The sequence below is a fragment of the Pezoporus flaviventris genome, unplaced genomic scaffold (genome assembly GCF_033815535.1).
Source record: "Pezoporus flaviventris isolate CSIRO_AGI_PZ_B2104156 unplaced genomic scaffold, CSIRO_AGI_Pfla_v1 ptg000005l, whole genome shotgun sequence".
NCBI classification, from domain to species: domain Eukaryota; kingdom Metazoa; phylum Chordata; class Aves; order Psittaciformes; family Psittacidae; genus Pezoporus; species Pezoporus flaviventris.
In genome coordinates, this window is record NW_026892553.1 from 21,056,693 (window position 1) to 21,072,697 (window position 16,005).

The following is a 16,005-nucleotide window of genomic DNA, read 5'->3' on the forward strand; positions in this document are numbered from 1 at the left end:
CTGGAGACAGTTGTATGGGCTGCCCATTCTTCATCTTTCTCTGAACCTGATGAGGACTAAAACTTCAACGAGGCTTAGAAAGGAGCATATGAAGAATGAATGTTCCCAGACAACGGAAAGCATCAGCACAGATGTTACAGGCACTGTCATTGCTGTGAAAATGAAACCAAGTTCCAGCACTGTGCCTCTATCAGGGGGTAGCTGCGCCCACATAAACACCTTTTATCGTTTAACCGCACCGTGGTTTGACATCATTTGTGCCTCCGCTTCATTCCTGGGCTACCCAATACTCTTCATTCTCTCTGCATCGCTGCGTGACCTCTTGGAGGAGAAGCCAAGAACAAATCAAATACCTCCAGTTTTGACTGTGCAGCCACCGCAGGGCTGCCACAGCCCCTCCAGAATGCCTGGCAGCTCCTCCTATCCAACTGAGGAAAATGAAAGACACAGAACGAACGAGGAGACATTTATGCTAATTTCAGATGAAGTGTTTATCTCAATGGAGAATACTGCACTGGAGGCATAAACAACCTGCCTGTTGTGACAGTGCTGGGATGGGGCTGCTCCTTGGATGAACAAGTGGAATTTCATCAGTTAGACTGGAAAAAAGAACGGGCAAACGACTGTATCCAGCTCCCACTGGTGCCATTCTGCAAACAGAAGATTTGATTTCTCATCTCTTCTAACAAAGGAATTCGAAAAGTTTGAGGGCATTTGCAGACAAGACATCAAGAAAAAGACACATCAAAATAATGAGAAATAACCGCAAGAGGCTGGACTAAGTTAAACTCCTGTGACAATTTTAAGGAACAATCCTGCCTCAGTAAGAGTAGCAAGATGTCAGCTCTGAAGCACCACGGAGCTTTGTGGCCTTTACGTCCTTATTGTGCAAAGTCCAACATCAAAAATGTAACCAAAACCTAAAAAAAGCAAGATAAAAAGCCCAAACTGAGGTATGGATAATCTCAGGTGAGAGCAGAAATGAAATTAAGAAGAAATGAAGAAATTTATGCATATGGAGCCAATTCAGCTTTCAGTATAACAATTAAAAGCTAAAGGCCCCTACTCAAAGTGTTTTGGAAGAGGTTGATGCTAACACAAGGGATCAGATTTATTCACTGCTCAGAAAGGGTACGGAGCATCGCTCCTTCCTCCCCCCAGGTATTGTAAACCTCTCCAGTCCTGAGCTCCTGTGCTGACTCCAGCTCTTCAGCCTTTGACTCGCACCTGACCAGCAGCTATGAGATTTCCAGCAGCACAAGCTTTGTCACAGTAGGCAAACAGGCACTTGTTCATGTGGAGAAAACTCAGCAGCAGGACACTCAACAGCTAAATTAAAGCTTTCTCTGTATCCAATAATCTGGAAAAAAGATGAGCAATGACGCAGCATGGGTTTAGATTTCACAGAACTATTTAGGTTAGCTGGAGTTCCAAGAAAGCTGTAAGGACTTCAAAAGAGAATGAATGCTGCTGGCTGAGCGCACAGCGTATCAGACAGTGGCCGTTACTGATGGCAAAAGATACCAAACTAATAGATGCTGTTGGGTATAAATTTCATTGCTGACATCCCAGGTACAAAGTGTCATTGGAGAGAAGGAGTAATAAACAAACCCCATCTCCGAGTTTCTGACATCAGTCAGTGCAAGCAGCCCAGGTGCGTGCGTTCACCCACCCTCGAGCAGAAGAACAAGCTGCAATGGCTGCTCAGGACAAACACAAAGGTCACACGTTTAAAATTAACATGCACGAAAAATCATCTCTGAAGATCAGGCAGCTGCCATCTGGAGCTTGGTGCAGTCAGGATGCACCCAAGGCCAGGACTTGGCAGGGTTTCTGAAAGGATTGGCTGGTTTTAGGTACCTGAATATCATCACCCAAAGTGCTAAACTGCACTGCTTCCCCAGTGCAAACCTACCATGGCCTGTCCTAAACCAGCTACTGCAAGGGCTCAGCACATCTGTGTCACCACATAATAGCGATGGCAATTATCTGTAATAACAATCATCAGGATGTAAAGCTGCTCCACCAGTTGGGGCTAATGAATGCTGTGCCTAATATCAGCCTTCCTGGAAGCTGTGTCAGGCCACCAGCAGTTCAGGGTTGTTTGAAACTCAAAGAGAAGAGAGAAACCTGGGCATGAGTCGAGGATGAGCGTGCTGGCTGCTTGCTGGCCACGCCAGAGCAACCTGTTAGCAGCTCTGAACCCCTCTCGATAGGACAAAAGGTTGAATACCTTCTGTAATTTCCATTCCCATTAGCTGGCGAGATCCTCTTGCGCTCCTTCACCAGTCCTAGTAAAGAGCAGCCCGTCTCTTTCTTGCCCATCAGCGTCAGACAATGCAAACCCACCACCGCTTGTCCCTAGAACGCTCCATGGTGAGGAGAATCTCCACGTGCTGGCAGAAGCTGTTGCAGGCAGAATACCCGACTCCCACCCACACCAGTACTTTTAATTGACCAGAAGTTTCTCTATGGAGATTAAACAGTGGTCGTTTCTTATTTACCCTCCTCAATACATGCTCATTAATTAGCATACTCATTTGTTCAGGTCTTTTGGAACTGCATACCATGGAAAACATTCTACATTGTCAAATGCAACTCACTGATTAGTCCAAGACATTTAAGAAAGATTAATTGAAGAACTGGCGATTAACTTAAGAAAGAGTGACCAAAGGAGGGACATTCAGGGGCTGAGTGGAGAGACTTGAAGTCCACCTAACCCAGCAACTGGGCACCACCTGCAAGGTCAAGGACACTTGTCCTACCTGACGTTTTTGCCTCGGTCTTCACTGACAAGGTGACAGCCACACTGCCCATGTCGTGAAGGCCAGCATGACCCTGGTGAGAAGGCCAGCATGACCCTTCCTGCCATCCCCTCCTTTGTAACCACGGTCCTGAATTAACCGACAGCATGATTTTCCCTTCTCTTAACTAAGGGAGCCACTGAAAACAAGCGGTCATTGAGGAGGGTGTCTATTCAATTTCCTGGTTATGCTTGAAGTGAAACCTACTTCATTTACCTCATTATCTGAAAAGTAAGGAAAGGAACCTACCCTGCAATGGAGAACTTAGCACTGGGGCTGAGAGAGATAATGTGGGGACCTAACAGTAACCCCATTGCTCTTCTATTTATTAGATCTAGCTTTTAAAGGTTCCTTTCTAATGACAGAAATTAGAAGTGACTCCTACAGATCTCGGAGAGATGTGCTGCATATATTTCTCCATACAGCACATTGCAGCTTTTGAAAGACCCCAGTGGCATTATATACAGACTATACAGAACACACAGGGTAAAATATAGAGAGCAAAAATGACTGACCATTCACAGCTACACCTGCAAGCAGTAAAACTCTCCCTGCTCAGTCCACGGCCATGAACCAATGAAGTGACTCAGAGCAATTCTGCTGCTGTGTGACTATTTGCCCCATTAATCACTGATCCCGGTTTGTGTGCTCCCATGTCAGACAGAACATAAAACCTACTAAAGCATTTGGATACGGTTGGATTTCCTGACCTCCAGCTCTTAAAAAGTCAAGATAAAGTCCACTGTCCTGCTTGTCACTGTGGCACCCGGGGGCTCGCAGGCTGCTGTAAGAACCACTCTTCCAAAAACTACAGCTCAAACTAAGCCAAGAAACCCTGAGTTACACAAGAGGCCAGCCTCTGCGCTCCAAACCAATGTGTGCAGCGGTGCAGAGATGGTATGTATGACACCAGATAAAACAGACTCAGGAATAAGTGATGGATCTCCGGAGGCTGTCAGTTACAACAACAGCATTTGTTAATGTTGTGACTTTGCCAAGAGCTCTCCTGCTGCTGCTGTCTCAAGATGCCATAAGAACTGGTCCACCAAGCTGAGTATAACACACGAGACACCTGCTCCCCTCCTTGCCAAAGCTAGGAAGAGCTGTAGTACTCTGAAAAGCTTGATGACTCCAGCACACGTGGAGCTGAGACAGACACAGCTGTATTTGCTCCAAGTTGTATGTAGCGATGAATGACAAGTTTAACCTGCTTTTCCTCTGCTTTTGCACACATTTCATTGACACGAACCACCACATGCTGAGACTGTTGATGTGCCCTATTAGTCTCACATCCTAAATGATTTTTCTAGATGCTCATAACAAAGCACGTTATGGTGGATTTAGAGGAGCAATACCCTTGAAGCAGCCTCAGTCCTTTTCCTTCAGTCCTCTCTCTGACATCGCCCATCAGTGCAGCTCTTTAGCTTCTGGGTTATTAAACCAAGTGCTTATTTTCAAGATGAATTAGCAAATAATCACTTTGCAGAAGGGACAGGCTTTCTGTACCCCCTTTGGCAGCTGCCTTCTTGCTGCTGGGGTGGCACAGCCCTGGCTGCTTCCTTCCACAGTTAGTAGCTTAAATAAGACAGAAGAGTGATCTCCCAGGGGTCCTGTTCAAACCAGCCCAACAGTTCCTCTGAGGTTCCAGTTTCCCTAAATAGGGCTCTGCTTCCTCCCCTCATAAAGCCTGAAGGCAACATTCCTGCTTCAGCCCAGCCCAGCCCAGCCCAGCCAGCACCCAGAATGAGTCCCCTGAACAGCAGCAGCTATTCCCATTTCCGTCAGTAGTGCCACAAACTGTCCATGCCTGCTCTGAAATTCTAACTGTTGGCACAAAAAACCACCCCAATTCACACCCACAAAAACCCCAACAATCCGTTTAGTGTCGTGTGCCTGCAGAGAAGCGTTTGGGCCATCAGCAGCTACTGCTGGTGCTCTGGTAGAAAAGAGGAATAACTACAATTCCTCGTTCAAATTCAGTTCAATGATATTTACTTGCTTCTAAATATGCAGCATGATTCACACCTTTAAACAACCCATTTTCTAGGCTGAACAGAAAATCCATTTCCATTCGTTTTCAAAGACTCAGGATGTATGTATGGAGGAAGTTCGCTTCCATAAATTCACCTTTTTAGAGTCACTGGGTAACCCAGAATTTATGTAAGTGTAGGTCAATCAAATCATTCAGTATTTATATGCTCCCTTTCAAGCTCCAGGGAACTGGAATAAAATGCTAAAAATGAAATACACATGTTGTAACACGCAGAAGATTTAGGGATGGAACTGTTCTGACAGCCCAGAATAAAAGGCTTTATGCATACAATCTCAATGGGTAGGTCTGCACCTAAATCACATATCGATTCAACTCACTGTACGCAAGTTAGATAAGTTTGGGAATGATGTATGCCTGATCAATGTGTTTTGGAAATGAATCTCTGTCTGACTTAATCATTTAGGCAAGAGAAGAAGTCACATAAATACCCCTATATTTTACTTTATAGGACAGTAAACCAATTTCTAATCAAATTTGTAAGTAAACAGTCTTATTTTTTCCCAAGAAATACCAATATTAAAATCCTTTTCAAAGACAGTTTGAAAAGAGACTTCAAAAATGACTGTTATCGATGGAACACACACACATTATATTGATACGCGAGTCTAAAAACACGATCATCGGAGCCACAGGCGAATGCAAATACCCCTCTGTAATACCAGCGACGGAAAGTCCTAGCACCACGCTGAAAGAAGTCGGATTTGGAGACTGGGACAGATGAGAAAGCTGGATTTGTTTTACACTTTACTCCTTCGAAGTGCTAACAGCGATTCTATGCTTGAGTGCAGGAGCAATGTCCCCCTGAGCACAGACACACCAACCCTGATGCAGTAGGGGAGAAATAAATGCTTACACCTATACACGCAGATCTCCAAGTGCTTTATGACAGACAGGGATACGGAGGCACAGAAAGGCAAAGTGACGCCCTGAAAGACACAGCCAAGCTAAGGTATGAATGCCAACAGTGCCGGTTTTCATTTGAAAGCCAAACCTAGCAGTGCAAATCTCCTTTCTCAACCACATTGCTCAGATGGCACAGGTATTGGTGGGAGCTCAGGGAGCTGGGTCAGTCACAAACACACTCCTCCTCAGCTTTTCCCTAGTCTCTTGTCCCCTGGCTAACTCTGGGGCCATCCAACCAAGAGGTAAGAAGCTGACTCTGCTGCAGTTTCTCTGGGTGCCTTCAGCAACAAAAACCCAATGGCAACACCAGTCATGGGTCATTCCTGGCAGCAGGAAACAAGCCCTGCCATCAGCAGGGCACTGCCCTCACCCAGCAGAGCGGGACCCTCAGCACAGACCCAGTCAAGTTCACTCTGATACTTCCCAAGCCACCAGCGCATGAAAACGTGATCAAAGCAGATTGCTGCAGCCTTGGGGGATGCCCTGTGAACGCAAACAGCCAAACAAGGAGGGAAGCCACTTACCATACAGGACTGTAATGAGCGACACGGGCATGACCAGGATACCCACCAGCATGTCCGCCACGGCCAAGGACATCAGAAAGAAGTTTGTGGCATTCTGCAACTTCTTCTCCAAGGACACAGCCATAATTACCAGTATGTTCCCCCCAATGGTGAGCAGGATGACAACCAAGATCAGGAGGGCTGGCCAGTTCTTCTCCCTCACAGACATCCGAGAGACTTCGCTCTTCTCAGAGGCATTAAGAGGATCAGATGTAGGCAAACTCTGATTCAGAGTCAAATTGCTGCTTAAGGACCAAGCCATGAGCCCACCATGCAAGCTAAAATCCAGGGTAACAGACACTGTTGTTAAGCTGAGTAATATTCCAGGACTACTTAAAGTGCTCATTGTCTGCGATGGGGTTTGTGTCTCTCAGCAGTGCCTCAGAGGTGATCCCTTTTCCAAACTGCAGGTCCAAGGCAGACACTGAACTTCATAAAACCTGAGCCAGAAAATCCTATGATCTTCCATGGTGAGGCAAACCTTAGAAGCTAGCGCAGAGCTCTTCTGGTTCCCTTGGACGTGGTGGAAGATGACCGCTGACCAGTGACCTTGAGGGAAAGGAGACTTTGCAATCTCCAGTTGGTTTCCAGGTCTACCATTCTGAAAAGGAAGAGAAAGAATATTCTTCACTGAAATCACAGCACTTCTTTATATCCCCCTGAACTGACACCCTTATTCTCTCCCTTCCTGCTGGCTAAGATGTTCTCCAGACAGGAAGCAATTTATCTTATGGGTACAGACTATGCCTACAATTATGGGGGGAAAAGGGAAGAGAATCACATCAGTGTGTTCTGGCTGGTTAAAAGCTGATTATCACTAATTAAATGTTTTGTGCAACCTGCAAAAGCGAGTCTGAAGAGCAAAATATGTTTCAATTGATAGCCACTTCAGAGCTACTCTGCCGCTGTGTAAAACAGTAATCACACGGAATTCCAACCAATCCACATGGCGCAGCCCAAGCACGGTGTAAACCAGTGCTTCCACTGGAAATGTTTGAATAGATTTGGCATATTCTGAGATAAAGCCAAGGTGTAAAAACCCTCAGATGTTCACGATTAACTCTCCTATTGTGGTTTTATAACTCTCCTATAATGGTTTTTATTGGGCAATAAATGGTGGCTATATTAGATGACACTGTATGCTGCTCTGCTATCAGTCTCTGCAAACAAACTGATAACAAGGACTGAAAAGAAAGGACAAATCTTCATAAAAGCTGAGCAGTTATTTCTGCTCTTCATCCATTTCTGTGCCGCTGTGCTTCCATGATAGCTACCAGCATGCAGCTGGGCCAGTAAACCCAATCCAACCAGCCTGCTGCCCAGGACCACTGGCCCAGCAGGTACAAGGATCAGCATCCTCATCACACACAGTGGGTAGGACAGATTTCCTCAGTGTATCTCTCATGATTTATGCTCCTTCACAAAGTAGTTGACAGTGAGGGCAAATCAGATCACAGCCCCTGACTGCCCACGGAATACCGGCCAGAAAGCATCACGCTGCTGCTTGTGATGGAGTCCATTAGCCTTGTGCACTGACCTAATGCAGAAAGTCAAACATACCCTTAACTTCAGGCACATGCCCACACCCACTGAGGCTAAAGGTGCATATTCTCAGTCCTGGCTAAATCACAGCCGCAGGAACTCAATCATTTTGACTGCCAATCCCATATAACTTATGAAAACAAAAAAGAACACACACCACACACCGTGTAGAAGGCAGACAGAGTAAAATCAGTAGCGTGGAATTTATTCTAAGCATAATTTCAACTTTCTGTGTAGTCCATGGGAAAAGAGCTGTTCTGTAACTGTTAAATAAATAACTAGATAAAAGCCACATTTCAGCCCCTGAATTCACTGTGGCACATGTGTGCCACAGCAATTTGCTATCCAGGGACCAAAGCGAAATGTAATTCATGGGATTACATTCAGGTTTATGTAAAATAAGAAGCTCTCAGAGTCCTATAATAAAATGTTTAACATTCATGAAGGTTTTGGAAACTTACTAATGGGCTTTGTGCACAAAAACATTTCTTAAATGAGCAGTGCAGACAATGAAACCAGATTTGCCTCTGCATTATAGTTAATTACTCCCAAAGGGTCTCTAAACCTCATATTTAGGAAGAAGCTTTGCACTATATGCACAGCAAATAATTCCACAGCTGTGTGAGCAGATGAATGAGGAGCAGTCACTGGCCCTTGGGTTTTTTCTAATTTAAGTGGTCTAAAAAAAGTCCATAGAAAGTTTCAAAATACTTCAGAGTATTTCCCCCCCCCCTCCAAAACAGCTTTTACTTGAAAGCTGTGAACAAAATCAACCAGTTTTCCAAGTCACCTTTCCACAGTGAAGGAGGCAGTAAGCAGCTTTGTGGCAGTTGAGCTTAGCTATGTAGGACACTCCATTAAAGCCAGTGGGAACTTCTGGGTCTCCAGAAATTCTCTCTCTTTGGGTCCGTTACTCTTGGGCACCCCTGCTCATGCCACAGCACTATCTTGGCAGGATGAGCAGAAAGCTCATGGCCAAACACAAGGATGTGCCCCATCCCTGGCAGTGCTCAAGGCCAGGTTGGACACAGGGGCTTGGAGCAAGCTGCTCTAGTGGAAGGGTGCCCTGCCTGTGGCAGGGGTTGGAGCTGGAGGAGCTTTGAGGTCTCTTCCAACACAAACCAGACTGGGGTTCTATGACGTGCTCAGACAGCAGGAGTCCAGCCCTGGTCTTCCTCCTCCCCAGGCCTAAGCTCCCGGATAAGGTGATGCTACCACCACACCTGCCACAGGTTTGAGTTTGCTGTTCCTTGCATGTGCTAGTTGGGGTTGCCAAAGGAACATGGACAGGGAGATGCCCCAACTCTACATCATAATAGCAAAACAAAAAACACCTCTCCCACACCCCCAATGAACAAGCCACAGAACAGAAGAAATTTAACTGCAAAATACAGTTTCTGAATTAAAAATGTCTTCTTTTATAACAGCTCAGGACCGCAGTGCTGCAGATCCGGCTCCACCTTAAGAATTAACAGTCCGATTGCTTCGTTAATACTTGTATTATTTCACAGGGGTTTAAATCAGCTTTCTTTTTCACTGCATCCCTCAGCCTCCACAAGGTAAAACTTTATGACTAATTCCTTCAGCTACAGACTTCTGAGCACATCGCTGTACCAGACAAATAATTCACATTTGATTCATGAATTCTGCATATGTTTAAGAAATATCACCATAATTTTAAATTAAAACCTGTGCCTACCCCAGATTTTTTTCCAATCACTGACTTCAAAGCGCACATCCTGAATTCTGTGCTCAAGCATCAATTCCAGTGCAATCTACCACCCACAGGCCTTAAAACTATAATTTAAACACCCAACAAAGCCAGGTTCTTGGCTGCACCACTCTTGCTTTTTGATAGAGTCAAGTAACAAGTTCTTTGGGCACGTTTTCCCTTCAGATTTAGTCCAGTTTAGAATAAACTGAAAATAGAAAAAAAATCAGGTTTGTTTCTTTCCCCTCAAGAACACCTGAATTATTTAAACCAAGCGTTTGAGATGCTGAAGCTTTCATATATTCCAGAAGGTTAAAACCCAAGAGCTATGGTGGTTCATAAGCCTGTAACCAGGAGGGCACTGGGGGGTTCGGATGCCTTTGGGAGTGTTTACAACCATTTCTCTCGCTAAAAGGAGCAAACAAACAGACAAACCTTTCTTGGAATGAACACAGTTATTTTCCCCTTTGAATTAAATGCATTTGTCTTCAGTTGTTTCACCCTTCAAAGCTCCTGGAGAAAACCAGCCACCTGCTGAGAACTCCTGAAGCTCCCCGGCCCCCAGCCAGGATCCTGCCTCTCCTGGATGCACTCGGAGCTCTTGTGCTCTCATAAATCATTCACTAACTCTCTAGGACTCGTAGCCTGAATGTTAACAACATGCATTTGGAATGGGGCAAGAAATCGAAGATTGTCAATTTAGCCCCAAAAAAGAACCCGAGTCTCAAGCTGGCTCCAAGAGGACAGAATACATTGATTCCTGCTAAGTCTTGCTGTAAAAAGCAAAGGTACTTAATGGTCAAAAATTATGACTGTCAGCAATTTCCTTCCCATGAGAAAAACAAGCAACATCCAATAGCTTGTTGTAGGGACAGAGGCCATACTTGAGCAAAAGAGATGCCTTCCTCCTAAACTGTGAGCAGTACTCGCTTCACTGAGTCCCATTCACATTTCATTGCTAAGCAGAGGAGAGCCAACAACTTGTTAAAGATCAACCATGTTTTTAAGTCACAAGGATTTCCTTCAGCCTTGGATTAGATGGGAGCCTTCCAGAGGGTAAAAATAAACATGAAGATGAGCAAACTGAACTGCAAATACTGCAATTCTTCACAGGGAAGCAGTTGCAGATAGCTCACAACTACATGAGCCAGACAGTTGGCTGATGTGAATTGTTACGGCTCCATGGAACCCTTTACAACATGACAAATACTTTAAAGTTACATACTAATAAATAATTAACACTGTTCAGGCTCAAAAAAGCACATCTAAGGCTTCATTCCTCACTCCAAACTCTGCATTTCCAGCTATCTGCATCTTTACTAATCTATTTTCTTAATGCTTGCCAAATTCATTTTCATTTCTGTTTGGAACAGAAGGCTGCTTTAAAATACATCTTTTCACAACTACTTTGCAAGAGCCCCTTTAGTTTTAGTGACTGAATAAAGGCATATTTTATATTTTCAGAATGTTGTATTTTAGGCACTTGCAATTCACTTTTTATCTCTGTGTGGCCGCAATAACATACGTCCTTATTTCTGTGCAGATCAAGAATAATGGCTTTAAACGGAAACAGCGTAGATATGAGGAAGAATCATAGAATCATATGAATCCCAGCCGGGTTTGGGTTGGAAGGGACATTAAAGCTCCTCCAGCTCCAACCCCTGCCATGGGCAGGGACACCTTCCACTAGAGCAGCTTGCTCCAAGCCCCATCCAACCTGGCCTTGAGCACTGCGAGCTGTTCCTGTTGAGGTGTCCAAGAAACCTACAGCTCAAATATATTCTGCCAAGTGGCAAACGTTGCTGTCTTTTGAAAGCAGCGTCAACACAGAAGTTGTGTTTTCACAGCCATTCCAGCGTGACAAGAAAAATCAAACCGTAATGATTATTCTGTAGATGCCCGCTTCAAAATGAACTGAGGATGCAGCCCAGACACTTAAAATTAAGTGTTTAAATACTTCCCATAGCCGCTCTTCAAGTGGGGACCATATTACTAGCACTTGGATCAGGGACTTTCTCCCCAAGGAATTATTCAATACTCCCTCTTCAGATTTGCAAGATATTCTGGAATTTTTCCCAGCAGGTTCCAGAGATAAATCAGAGCTAAAAACACTTGGCAAAACCTCGGGGAAACCTCCCCAAACACAGCTTTTTACCACTTCTTTTAATTCCAACCCAGAAAGCAGCTATTTAATGACTTACAAACTAAAAAAAGAGAGAATTTCATTTTTTCCACAGTAAGAGGAAATGGATTTTCTTAGACACAAGCTCAAGTATGTGAGAAATGACATTTTGTAGGGTCATAATAATGAATCACTACCATTCTGTCCATAACCAAACAGCATTAATTTCCCTCTCTATCTTCCCTAATATCAAGTCAGAAAGGCATTTCTTTCTTTCCCAGACATTCCAAGGCACCACAAGCACACAGAAGGGATCTTAATCTACCTTCTGGCAGGAAGACCAGCATCTTTGTTTCCTGTTTTCCCTTGGTGGAAGAGCACCTGGGAGCCTCACAAGAAGATGCAGACACTCTGCCACTCCCTGCAATGATGAACTTCCTCTCTGGGCTCAGACACACAGAAGGACTACAACAGAATAAATCCGAGTCTCATCACATACTGTCCTAACTTCCCGGAATGATGGCACCCAAGTTGTTCATATTTTCTATGTGTAGATACCATTCCAAACTGCCTTTTTTTGGGGGGTAATATTTTTTCCTTTAAATCAGCATGTCCCCAGTGGCTAAAATTCACTGTTGTAAAAAGATCAGCTGAGCATCCCTCAGCCTCCTTGGCAGGTCTGTTTTGGGACCCTTATTACTGTGTGGGATGAATAATAAAGTTAATAATGAATTAAAACCTGGATTTTGCTTCATCCTTATCAATAAACACCTGAAAACATTCAATACTGAAAAGTCAGCGCTTGCTATAGGCACTGCGTGTATTTGCTCCCTTGCACACAGAGATTTGAGTCTGCAGAATCCCCCCAGGCAGCTCTCGTGGCTGCAAAGACCCCCCCACCTTCAGCCACCAATGGGGTGACATTCCCTCAGCCCCTTTTTGATGCAGCCATATGTCTTCATAACTCTCAAATACCACATAGATGACATCTGTTACCAGTATGTGCCCATAGGAACACACACTTACCTCCGATATGCATTTAAATATAAAATAACCATGAAATTTTTTTATTTTGGGGGAAATCTCACATTCATAACAATTAACCTGACATTCTTGAGCCACTGTGCACCCTTCGCAATAGTAATAAAAAGCAGCACTTAATCTGGAAAAGAACATGAATATTCACCAGGCCAGATCCTGAGCCACAGCATGAACGCATACACAACATTACACAAAACACGTGTCCTTTTTTAGGGCAATGGCAGCAATTCATCTGTCACTTAAGGCAGATTTCTCCATCAAGCAAGAAACCGTTTGATGTTGCATTTGTCGCTTTCTTTTCACTCCGATTCTCTGTTTCTTCCGAAATCAGGCCAGTTTGGTCACAGCATCTCAGTTTTTAAATGAAGAAACTGGGATTAGTAAGCAGCCACATGGGGCACATCCTGCACCAAATGCCATGTGTGGTCCAGGTAGAATCTTCCCTCAGCTTTGCATATGGACCCTGGTTCAGGCAGCTCAACTCACCATAGAATCATAGACCTCAAAGCTCCTCCACCCCCAACCCCTGCCACGGGCAGGGACCCCTTCCACTAGAGCAGCTTGGTCCAAGCCCCTGTGTCCAACCTGGCCTTGAGCACTGCCAGGGATGGGGCAGCCACAGCTTCTCTGGGCACCCTGTGCCAGCGCCTCAGCACCCTCACAGGGAACAGCTTCTGCCTAAGAGCTCATCTCAATCTCCCCTCGGGCAGGTTAAAGCCATTCCCCTTGGCCTGTCCCTCCATCCCTTGTCCCAAGCCCCTCTCCAGGTTTCCTGCAGCCCCTTTAGGCACTGGAGCTGCTCTAAGGTCTGCCCTTCAGGAGCCTTAACAAGCTCAGCTCTCAGCCTGTTGTGCCTATGCACAGCCCAACATGTCACCAGGACGTGGATGCTCACCATGGGGTTAACACAGCTGAAGTCACTTCTCCCTTAAATCCATTTTCCCAGGAAGCACCTGAACCCACAGAACCCTCTAATTCAAAGCCCAGAGAGCTCTTTAATTTAAATTACAAGATATTTAATAGAAGCCTCCTACCTAATGTGGTGGTGCACCATTAATACAAGCACTGAGCGCCCTTCCTATTGTCAGTGCTGCCAGAGCACCTTCTAAAAACCAAAATCACAGCATCAGATGAAACAGGGAAAGCAAAGCAAAAGGCAAAGCATAATAAAAAGTGTCCCTGACAAACTGCTCAGGGCTTTGCTATACTGTTATAATTAAATAACGATTTTCCACATACCCAGAGAAGGAATGACCAAAACACCCATGAGTCATATTTCATACATAAAAATTACATAGGAAACGTAGCTATTCATAGCAAGAGCAGCCAAAGGTTCCTACTGTATGGATAATGCTCACGGAGTGATTCAAACCCAGCTCTTGGCAGTGTGCAGCCTCTTACACTCCAAAGCTCTGGTCCCACCACTGCACCTCTTTGTAAAGTCTATGGAGATGCTCTACTGTAGAGAAAAGAGACCATGACCCAGCATTTTGCCTCTTCTTTCAGTTTTACAGGCTCTCCGTGGCTATTTAATACATGAGGAGTACACTGGATCCCAGGAACGTTAGGGAACAAAGACTGATCAGTGGTAAGTAGTTCCTTGAGGAGATTAAAGGTAAACCAAAAGCAAACAAAAATAAAATCTAAGAAACAAATGCGCCCCAAAGAACATTGCAAAAAAGAAAGTTTTTTTTTAACTTTGTAGTGCCCCTCTCTTTCCCCTCCCTTGGAAAACTTATCCATGTGGACCTGAAAGGGATGACTGACACTGGAAATTCAGAAAGCCATGTTTCTCTGATCTAAATATACCATAACCAGATATCCTGGTAAATCAGGGCTAAGGAAAAGCCTGAAGACAAAAGTAGGTAGAAAAGAAAACTCTTAGCAGGGAAGTTAAAGATTTAAAGATCCATGAGAAGTGCTATAAAACATGACACGAGTTTCCCAGAGGTACATCCTGAATCTTGACTTGGAATCTTCACATTTGATTTCTTTATTCCTTAACCCCCAATTTTACAGGGAAAAAACCCCAGCAGCGGTTCTAATTCACAGGGATGTCACTGAGCCACCTGACTTGGTGTCACCAGGGAAATCATTAGGTAAACCCCAAAGAAAGAGACAAAGAGAGCAACTGTGAAAGCCATGGAATTGGCTGCAGAAGAAATGAAAATGGATTAGGCTGAAAAGCCAAACCCTGCTCTGGAACTAAATTATTCGTTGGGGTTGGCAAGGTTTGCTATTGATACTCATTTCTTTCTGATTTTTTATCTTTATTTAATGATGCCAAAACAATTACTTAGGGAATTGAATGCACTGATTGGTCAAAACCAGGATGCAGCACCCACACTGGGAAAGGCTGGAACACCACACAGGAGAAGCTGAATGGCTTTGAGGACTGACTAATGACATAACTAATAATGAAATGTGATAACACAAACTTGGCTGTGAACTAAGAGTTTATCAGCTGGAAACAAAGACAATTACTTCAGTGTCTGAGGCACACATCAGCACAAGAGGGACATGAAAGAGACAAATATAACCTAAGCTATACATAAACCAAGCAAGGGATTTCTTGTAGAGATAAGGAAGAGCTAAGGCCACTGGGCACAAGACACTTCACTCCTAATACTTGTATTTTTATTCATTAATCTTCTGTTTTCAAGAAAGATGATTCAACCAGGAGCAAGCCTGTGTGTTCTTGTGCAGGCACATCCTGCCTCTGAGGCAGCAGGTCATAGATAATAGGCTGGGAGCTTGCCAGTGCTAGTCTGCAGGGCTGTATCCATATGGCACAGCAACCTCCGATGCTTACTCAACTTCTTAGAGCACTAAGACATCTTAGATGCAACATATCCATCCCTGGCAGAGTTCAAGGCCAGGCTGGACACAGGGGCTTGGAGCAAGCTGCTCTAGTGGAAGGTGTCCCTGCCCGTGGCAGGGGTTGGAACTGGAGGAGCTTTAAGGCCCCTTACAACCCAAACCAGTCTGGGATGCTGGAAGTATTCCTCTGCCCTTCTTGGCAAGTTTTGTGTCTCAGAAAACTTTTTTCTTCAGCTACATTGATCATCTAGCCAGCTTTAGCATCAAATGACCTCATGGTTCTCCATGTACCTGCTTGCTCTCACCCCCTCTTCATCACTCCCACACCATCAGACCTCTCGCCTTGGCTCTCTCCATCAGTTTTCACCCTGTTCCTTTCCTCACCCACAGCCCTGCTGACCTTGTCCTCCCTCGACACGCACCAAGCCCAGCTCCAAGGAGGCTGA

The 16,005-nt window shown here is 44.7% G+C and overlaps 1 protein-coding gene across 3 annotated transcripts in view; it reads right to left on the reverse strand.

The window, feature by feature from the left end:
• The window catches only part of HTR2C (5-hydroxytryptamine receptor 2C), a 186,984-nt gene that overhangs the window by 29,375 nt on the left and 141,604 nt on the right, over positions 1-16,005 (reverse strand). For all 3 annotated transcript variants that reach the window (XM_061446293.1, XM_061446290.1, XM_061446292.1), the window contains exon 2: positions 6,285-6,924. In XM_061446293.1, coding sequence (XP_061302277.1) covers positions 6,285-6,669 — 385 coding nt within the window. In that variant the 5' untranslated portion in view covers positions 6,670-6,924. The remainder of the gene's footprint in view (positions 1-6,284; positions 6,925-16,005) is intronic.